The following is a 9,673-nucleotide window of genomic DNA, read 5'->3' as shown; positions in this document are numbered from 1 at the left end:
TACAATTTTGTCTCTAACCTGATTTGGGGTTACTATTAGACTTACATAGTTAACCAACTCTTTTGCTACTGTTCCTATTCATCTGTGCATCCTGCCCTCAGTATTGAGTAAGATTCAAAGTTAGGACTGACATGACTATAGACCACAAACTAAAAAAATTGTTATTTTCAGAAGGGTACTGTCAAGAGGAGTACACTTTACTCATTCAACAGTCAGATTAAAAGAGAGACTATCAGAGCTGCTGCTCCATAAAATATTTTTGGAATACAGTACAAATGCTGATTCAATATAATTTAAACAGTTAAAATAATCTCATATTAATCTGTTTTCTCAGAGATGCACAGCTATTAATGATACACTAAGGGGTTAAACAGCAAGAAGACAAGGAACAGTTTCAAGACCACTTTTCCAATCAAGGATAAAGAAAGAAATGTGTTGAAAGAGCTGTAAATCAGGCTGTGACCCAGAGATGTATTGCTAGAGGAGCAGAACTTGGGTGCTGTTCCACTCATCTGTTCTTAAATCCAGATGTCTGTTCAAAGTTATTATGACTTTCCCAGCAATCTCCCGATATGGGATGTGGAGGCAGATGCACTGCAGTGCACTAAAGACAAATGTGCCAGACTCCAATATGTGCCAGACTGTCGCTCACAAGTCAGCTGGGAAGAAAAATGCTTCTGCAGCACTCTCTGCATCATCATCATCAGCTATGTCTTCATGTTCCCAGGGTTGAATTGCTGGAGTGCTATCATCCACAATAATGGGAGATTTCACCTCCTGCATCTTCCATGGGCATAGAGCATCACGGCGTGCTAGAGGCAGGTTAGATCTAGCTCCCTCTGACTCCCCTAAACTGCTGACTATTGGTTGATTTGAATTTGCATCCTCACTGGAGGATGCTAGAGCCTTACTGTCCATTTCATCTACTATGGTCTTGTCTAGCACTCCGGTCTCTGATTGGCAGACCTTCCCCTGGATAATTGTCCCAGTTGTCATATCTCTAACACTGGACTGTTTAGTAGTTGTAGCAGTCATTAGCTCAGGTTCCACTGTTTCATCCTTCATAAAGGGAGTAACTTGCTTTGTTTCCCATGGACAGACATCATCATGAACACCCTCTAGTTTTTCTGTCTTTTCTGGCTCTTTTGTTTCCCATGGACAGACATCCTCACGAGCAGAGGATTCTTTATTAATCTTTTCTGGCTCTTTTGTTTCCCATGGACAGACATCCTCACGAGCAGCGGATTCTCTATCAATCTTTTCTGGCTCTTTTGTTTCCCATGGACAGACATCCTCATGAGCAGAAGATTCTCTATTAATCTTTTCTGGCTCTTTTGTTTCCCATGGACAGACATCCTCACGAGCAGAGGATTCTCTATCAATCTTGTCTGGCTCTTTTGTTTCCCATGGACAGACATCCTCACGAGCAGAGGATTCTTTATTAACATCCTCACGAGCAGAGGATTCTCTATTAATCTTTTCTGGCTCTTTTGTTTCCCATGGACAGATATCCTCACGAGCAGAGGATTCTCTATCAATCTTGTCTGGCTCTTTTGTTTCCCATGGACACACATCCTCACGAGCAGAGGATTCTCTATTAATCTTTTCTGGATCTTTTGCTTCCCATGGACAGACATCCTCATGAGCAGAAGATTCTCTATTAATCTTGTCTGGCTCTTTTGTTTCCCATGGACACACATCCTCACGAGCAGAGGATTCTTTATTAATCTTTTCTGGCTCTTTTGTTTCCCATGGACAGACATCCTCACGAGCAGCGGATTCTCTATCAGTCTTTTCTGGCTCTTTTGTTTCCCATGGACAGACATCCTCACGAGCAGAGGATTCTCTATCAATCTTGTCTGGCTCTTTTGTTTCCCATGGACAGACATCCTCACGAGCAGAGGATTCTTTATTAACATCCTCACGAGCAGAGGATTCTCTATTAATCTTTTCTGGCTCTTTTGTTTCCCATGGACAGATATCCTCACGAGCAGAGGATTCTCTATCAATCTTGTCTGGCTCTTTTGTTTCCCATGGACACACATCCTCACGAGCAGAGGATTCTCTATTAATCTTTTCTGGATCTTTTGCTTCCCATGGACAGACATCCTCATGAGCAGAAGATTCTCTATTAATCTTGTCTGGCTCTTTTGTTTCCCATGGACACACATCCTCACGAGCAGAGGATTCTTTATTAATCTTTTCTGGCTCTTTTGTTTCCCATGGACACACATCCTCACGAGCAGCGGATTCTCTATCAGTCTTTTCTGGCTCTTTTGTTTCCCATGGACACACATCCTCACGAGCAGAGGATTCTCTATCAATCTTGTCTGGCTCTTTTGTTTCCCATGGACAGACATCCTCACGAGCAGAGGATTCTTTATTAACATCCTCACGAGCAGAGGATTCTCTATTAATCTTTTCTGGCTCTTTTGTTTCCCATGGACAGATATCCTCACGAGCAGAGGATTCTCTATCAATCTTGTCTGGCTCTTTTGTTTCCCATGGACACACATCCTCACGAGCAGAGGATTCTCTATTAATCTTTTCTGGCTCCTCTGTTTCCCATGGACAGATGTTAGCATTGACATTTTCTTGAGTTTTTGACATTTTGTTAGGCTCCTCAGTTTCCCAAGGACAGACATCAGGATGGATGCTATCTTGTTTCCTTGTCTTTTTTCCAGACTCCTCTATTTCATGTGGATGAATGTCTGCCAAATTACTTACTGTTGCCTCTAATGGCTCAGCCTCCTCTGAGGACAGCCTGATGGCTGCCTGTTTCACAAGGCAGGGCTTAGTGTCCTCTGCTTCCCAGGGACAAATGTCAGCCACATTAATGGGTTGTTCAGGTAAAAATAATGGACACACATCTCTCTTGAAGCTTGATTGCTTTGATGTTGCTGTGCTCCCGGATTGTTGCAATATATTCCTTGTCATCCCCATTAAATTTCTATCCTTGCAAGGGTTTTCCAGGCTTGAGGTGTCCTCTGTTTCCCAGGGACAGATGTCTGATCGCATACTCTCCTGTCCTTCTGTTGTCTTATCTGGTTCCTCTACCTCCCAAGGGCAAATGTTTGCACATCCACTCTCCAGTCTTTGTGCCATTTTGTCTATTTCCTTCACCTCTTCCAAGGACGATCTAACAGTGTCTTGTTTTACTTGTCCTAAATTGCTTTCCTCCACATCCCAGGGACAGACCTCTGGCATGCTGCTCTGTTGTTTCTGTGTTATCTGCTGGTATGGCTCAGGTGTTTCCCAGGGACATATCTCTGCCTGTAAACTGGTCTTAACAGGCATAATTCTAGTTTTAGTGGTCGTCGTGATAGTATGTTCAGGGTATGTCACTTCTTCCTTTAGGCAGCCGACGCTGGAGGGCACTTCTGATGTCTCCCAAGGACAGATGTCAACATGCATACTCTCCTGTCTTTTTGTTGTCTTCTCAGGCTCATTTTTATCCCAGGGACAAACATCTGTGAAATTGCACTCTTGTATTTTTAGTGCTTTCTGAGAGGAATCAGGAACACCCCAGGAGCACAATTCTCCTTTAACACTTATTTGAGATGATGAATTTCTGTCCACTGGTTTCTTTGTAGTGGTTGTAATAATGGGTTTTGAGCTGTCTTCTTTCCCCTGTCTGATATTACTGGAGACATTTTCTTGCATTTCCCATGGACAGATGTTTGCAAGGACTTTCTCCTCTGTTGTTTCTGATTTCTTATTTTCATCTTTTTGCCAAGGATGTACCTCCACATGAACACTCTCCTCTCGTTTTTGTGTCTTCTCGGGTTCCACCACATCCCAGGGACAGACATCTGCCACACTGCTATGAAGTCTTTCTTGTACCTGCTGGCATGGATCTGGAACATCCCAGGGACACACTTCTGCTTTGTCACTGGTCTGATAAGGTGGATTTACTTCCTTGTCTTTTGTAGCGGTGATCATAATAGTGGGCTTGGTGCTTTTCTCTTCTTGTTTTTGATTGTCATGACTAGCAGTTTGTTCTTGTGTATCCCATGGACAGATGTTTGCATGGACTTTCTCCTCTGTTTCTGATTTCTTATTTTCATCTTTTCGCCAAGGATGTACCTCCACATGAACATTCTCCTCTTTTTTTTGTGTTTTCTCGGGTTCCACCACATCCCAAGGGCAGACATCTGCCACACTGCTATGAAGTCTTTCTTGGACCTGCTGGCATGGATCTGGAACATCCCAGGGACACACTTCTGCTTTGTCACTGGTCTGATATGGTGGATTTACTTCCTTGTCTTTTGTAGCGGTGATCATAATAGTGGGCTTTGTGCTTTTCTCTTCTTGTTTCTCACTGTCATGGCAAGGCACGGCAAGGCACGTTTGTTCTAGTGCCTCCCCAGGACAGATGTTTGCATAAACACCTTTCTGTTTGGTTGTTGTTTCCTCTGGTTTCTCTGTTTCCCATGGACAAATGTTTGTACGAAGACATTTCTGTCTCTCTGTGGACACCTCGGATTCCTCCCAGAGACATGTGTTGAGATGTGGACTTTTTTGTGTTTTCCTTATCTCCTCCTCTCTTTCTAGAGAGGACTTAGAGTCCTCCTTGACTTGGCAGGGGTTGCTTTCCTCCACATCCCATGGACAGACGTTTGCAATGCAGCTCTGCTGTCTCTCTATTGTCTGTTCGGGTGGCTTAGTAACATCCCAAGGACACACCTCTGTGTTCACATTGGTCTGAGCAGAAATATTGGTTTTGGATAAGATACCTATAGTGGGCCTTGATCCCTTTAGGTTATATTTTTGTTCCATGCTAGGAGTTTTTTCCTCCATTTCCCAGGGGCATATGTTAGCAAGTGAACTGTTCTGCCTTGTCATCTCTGATTCTAGTGTTTCCCATGGACAGATGTTTGTGTAGACATTCTCCTGCCTTTTCTGCTTTTCTTTGTTCTGTTTTTCCAAGGAGCAAAGATCTGCCTGAATATTCTCCAGTCTTTTTGTGGTCCTTTCTGGAGAATCAATAGAAGATGCTCTGATTGCTGCCTGCTTGACAAGGCAGGGTTTAGTGTCCTCCACCTCCCAGGGACAGATAGTTTGCACAGCTGTTTGTTGTTTCTGTAGAGCTGAAATATCTGGAATTAGGGTGTGTACTTCATCTTTACTGTTGTCATTCTTCAATGCTCCTACATTATTCATGCTTGGATTAGCTATCCCAAGGGGGCTGGACCTCAATGCATTGTTTGTCTTATCTTTCTCTTCGATTCCTCTCTTGTTCTTGTCCTTGCTACTACCTTTCCCAGACCCCACTAGACTTTTCACAGAGAGGCCAAAACTATGAGGTGGACCACGATAAGAGAAGACCCGGTGCTCTTTAGCTTTTGTCTTACGTGTGGCAGGAGAACCTGGTGCACTTGAGGAGACAGGTACCTGTGGCTTGGTAGATTCTGAATCTGAGTCTGATCCATCTTTGACAGTTACACGAAGATCTCCCTTCCCTCTCAGATCCTTGTTCTGTATCTCCTCTCCTGACAAAGATGAGCCGTCTCTTGGAGGATCACATGGCAATATGTCCCAAGGGGAAATGTAACTTTGCGGTCTGTGAGTTGATCCTTCCTCTAGGGTACTTTGGTCATTGTGCTGAGAAAGAGCATAGGTGACATGCTTCTGGGTTTTACTTTCAGGAAGGTGATCCACAAGCTCCCAGGGACAGACCTCTGCCTTGTCAAATGACTCAGACAGAAGGGCATGTGTGGTCTGTGTCCTGATTGTGACATTCAGTCTAGACAGATTACTCTCCCAAGTGCTTACCCTGCCACGTAGCAAAGTGTCCTCAAGACTGTATGTCTTGCTGGGATGGACAGTGGTGGACCCCTTATTACTTGCCATGACACTTAGTGACTTTTGCAACTTGCTGGGCTCAGGCTGGAACAAATTCTTTTCAGCTGAGAGGTTGTGGGCACTGGCTGATTTGTAAGCCAATGGTGCAGAATCCACAGATTCTGTGTCTGAATGCTCAGAAACATTTTTGGCAAGCTTTTTCCTCATCAAAGAGTCAAGCAGTGAAGGTTCCTTTGTGTCACCAGAGCATGGACGATGATCTTGGGCATAGTCATAGGTGCTCTGGGACTTTCGAAGTGAGAGGACACAACGCTTGATTGATTCATCCTTTGACTTAGTGCTGCTGAACTCCAGAGCCTTTTTTTTGCATGACCCTGCCTCACTACACCCTCCTACACCAAGTGAGCTCTCCTTGTCCTCACGGCTGCACTGGCGACTCATGGATTCTGGGATCTCTGTTATTCGCTTCATGATGGAGCGTCCCAGACTTCGGCGAGAACTACGTTTTTTTTTGCAGGTGAGGATTGTTGGCAGCCATCTTCTTGGTCTTGTGTACCTCCAATTGGGAATACAGCTTCTTCAGCTCATCCTGGGGCAGGAAAAGATGAGGAAAACAATGGAGGAAAAAAAAGACAGTGAAGAGATGAAGTGAAGAGGAACAGAGCATGAGGTAGAAGTTAAGACAATAATTGAAGAGGGGATTGGGAGGATACGGTTGGAGAAAACAAGGGTCAGAAAAGAATTTATGGTGATTTGGAAAGGCTCACGTTAGCAAAAACAACAATAAACTAAATTATTTTTGAATATTATATGCTTAATTACTATTATAAACTGTCATTAAACTGGTATTACATCATGATTATAATTGAATGCTATTTTTCATTTTCTTTTTCCAGCAGTGAATATTTACAGGCGCTTGCCTGAAGACATTTTGTGGGGATGCCTGTATATATATATTATAATATCTCTTAGGGGGCAAGGGAATTTACCCGAATATCATCAGGGTCCAGGTTGTGCTCACTCCAGCTAGAGGCAAAGCTGCTGTTGAGGTATGAGCCAGAGCGACGAAGGTCCACTTCATCTTCATATACCTCTGCTGCAATCTCCTCCCTAAATGGCTGTGACATATGCAGGAACTGCAAAGCAACACAGACAAGCACAAATGTATTTTTTTTTTTGGGGGGGGGGGGGGGGGGGGGGGTCACTGATGTTTATGATCATTCAGAAAGGTTGTTTTCAAAACGATAAGTCCCCATGTAATTAAACATGATGTGTTTGTTAACACACTTATCCACTGATGCAGTTTAATATACAGACAACTGGGACAACAGCTTGAAATCCTCACAAAGCTGATACAAAGCATATACAGTCGGGAAATAGAAAATGAAAATAGAAAATAGTGAAAATGAACTGACTGACAGGTACCTTTGGAATGAAGAGCAGGCCAAGCGTCACAGTAATAGTGACATGAGTGTGGGTAAAAAATAGCAGCAGCATCCAGTCTGGGTGCAGCGAGGGCATGATAAATCTGTGGGAGATATGAAGATAGGGGATCTAAGAGAAACCAGAAGAGAAGGGAAAACTAATGGCATCCTTCACTTCATGATGAAGCCAAGGACAGAGCCAATCATCTCATGGTAAAAACTAGTACAGAGGTAACCAATCTCAGAGGCTTTCTTATTGACAAAATATTTATGTCCCAATAACAAAAGAAGCTTAATCTACAGGGAAAGATAATGTTATTTAACACACAAGTAACTTGAGCAATAAATTGCTTTCTTTGCAAATTCTCATAAATGTAGGCACTTTGAAATCCCTGTAAATTCAGATTACTATAAACAAGTAATGACTCAATTAAATCAAGTAGGTTTTTAAAGGCGATATAAAGGTAGACATCTAATTAGATTGTCTGATCCTAGATAGTCTGTTGCAGGTCTCTTACAGAGAAAACATGATTCCCTTTGGTTTTCAGTCTGCACTCTGGAACAGTCAGATATTTCTGATGATCTAAGTGGTTGTTCACTTCTATATGGGGTTAAAAGGTTTGTAATATACAGTGAGCCAATCTCTGTTTTGTTTAAAAAAATCATAAAACTATAAAATTAATTGTAAAATTAACCCCAGGCCAGTTACATGGTAGGACAATTTAACTGTGGGTTTTTATAATGTGGGTTGACACATTATAAACATAAACATAAACCTGTCCAGTTTCAGGAAGAAGTAAAAGCTGCCTCATCAGCTGATATTGCTTTCTTTTGTTGTTCAGAAGACCAGACCAACACTAAGTTATGCATTGTTGTGCATTGGCCTTGGTTACAATTGGTTTGTTAGGGTGAGGGAAGTTATGTTAATATTATAAATTTTAAAATTATAAATTACCCCTCATTATATTGTGTGCTGTTAATTAATTTAGAAATTTAGTAATTAAAAGATTGATAGTAAATCTGTTTTATGAATTATTGCTGTTGAGTACATTTTGTGCTATGACTATTATCCCTTTTCCATACTGTTGCTATTTTGTATGTTTTAATAATTGTGACTTTTTTAGAAGAACACTTGATTGTAATAGCTGATGTGTTATTTGTTACTATAAAGTGATACACAATCTAAAAAATAATATTTCATCATTTGATGCCTCCTCTGACAGTGTATGCATTCAGTCATTGAGGTGCTTCTCCACAATTATTCCTGTTGAAGGTCTTTCACCTGAAAACTGAGTGACATAGTAGAAACAAACATACTAAACTAATATAATTACTGGAACTCAGAAACGTTCCCACAAAGAGAGACATCACACGCACCTTCATTTTTGTACTCTCAAGTGGAAGAACAATCAAGTTGCTTTCCTTGGACCTTATTTACATCTATAGGTTGGCTGTGCTAACTGCAGTTTTATTCAATACATTTTGTTGAAGTTTTACTTTGCCTTGTTTTTATTATTGCTTTTCTTCCTACTGATCTCAGGGCTGCTGGTTTTATAAGGATTTGTTTTTCTTTCAGTGTTCAGTCATTTTTCTAGACAGGCACAAGGGAATTACCATCTTTCTTTAATCAACACAAAGAAATAGTGTCTTCCGCTGCTTTTTGTGAAAGTTACTTTTTAAGTACTGCTCTTGTTGGATACTTCTAGAGATGTGAATACCATGGTATTTCAGTGTGTCCCAAAGATATTTATCTTTGGGACACTAAAAGAAGCATAGTATATATGTATATATAAATATGTATGTAGAAAAGGGCCACATGTTTCTGTCTCTGTCCTTGTCTTTGTCTTTGTTTGCGCACCACCCCCACCTCTCATAGGCACTTGTTTACGACTCAGTTGAAACCTGGCCAAACCGGTCCTGCTGCTCCCCTTATCAGCAGGACCCCCACCGGTAACTCGAGTCACAGGCGCACCCCCAAGGACGGCCCCCAGGTCACCATTTGCCCTCGGACCTGCCCGTATCCTTTGGCCACCAATCAGGGCCTCAATAGGGCCGGGGATACGGGACAAGATAAAGGTGGCAGTGACCTCCCCCACCTCAGTACCGGAACAATATTTGGGAGGTGAAGAACGGGGGAGACCAAGCCTTTGGGGACCAAACAGTGTGCTGTTGTTGTGTGCGTCTGTGCCTAAGTAAGTAGTATGCCTAACTTCAACTGGTTGTAATATAATTGCCTGTAGAGAGGGAGGGGTGTGCATGTTAATTAAGATAGTGTGTCCTTCATGTATAAATGTTTTCATCGCCATTCCTGCAGTTTAAGTCTGTATGCCTCAATGCCTGTATGTATATTTTTACATTCAATGGACCCAACAATAATGATCATTCTCCCTGCTTACTCTTTGCAGGGAACCACACACACCCATGCACCACAAACCCTTGTATCC

At 42.2% G+C, this 9,673-nt stretch overlaps 1 protein-coding gene across 1 annotated transcript in view; it reads right to left on the bottom strand.

Annotated features, from left to right (window-relative positions):
• Positions 1–648: 648 nt before the first annotated feature.
• Positions 649–9,673, bottom strand: part of si:ch211-156l18.8 (probable G-protein coupled receptor 158) — a 167,008-nt gene continuing 157,983 nt past the window's right edge. The window contains 5 exon segments of the mRNA XM_036555211.1: positions 649–783; positions 3,745–6,315; positions 6,317–6,394; positions 6,795–6,941; positions 7,231–7,333. Of these exon segments, the coding sequence (XP_036411104.1) occupies positions 649–783; positions 3,745–6,315; positions 6,317–6,394; positions 6,795–6,941; positions 7,231–7,333 (3,034 nt within the window).

The sequence above is a fragment of the Megalops cyprinoides genome, chromosome 1 (genome assembly GCF_013368585.1).
Source record: "Megalops cyprinoides isolate fMegCyp1 chromosome 1, fMegCyp1.pri, whole genome shotgun sequence".
In the NCBI taxonomy this organism is placed as follows: Eukaryota; Metazoa; Chordata; class Actinopteri; order Elopiformes; family Megalopidae; genus Megalops; species Megalops cyprinoides.
This window is presented reverse-complemented; position numbering and strand designations above follow the sequence as displayed.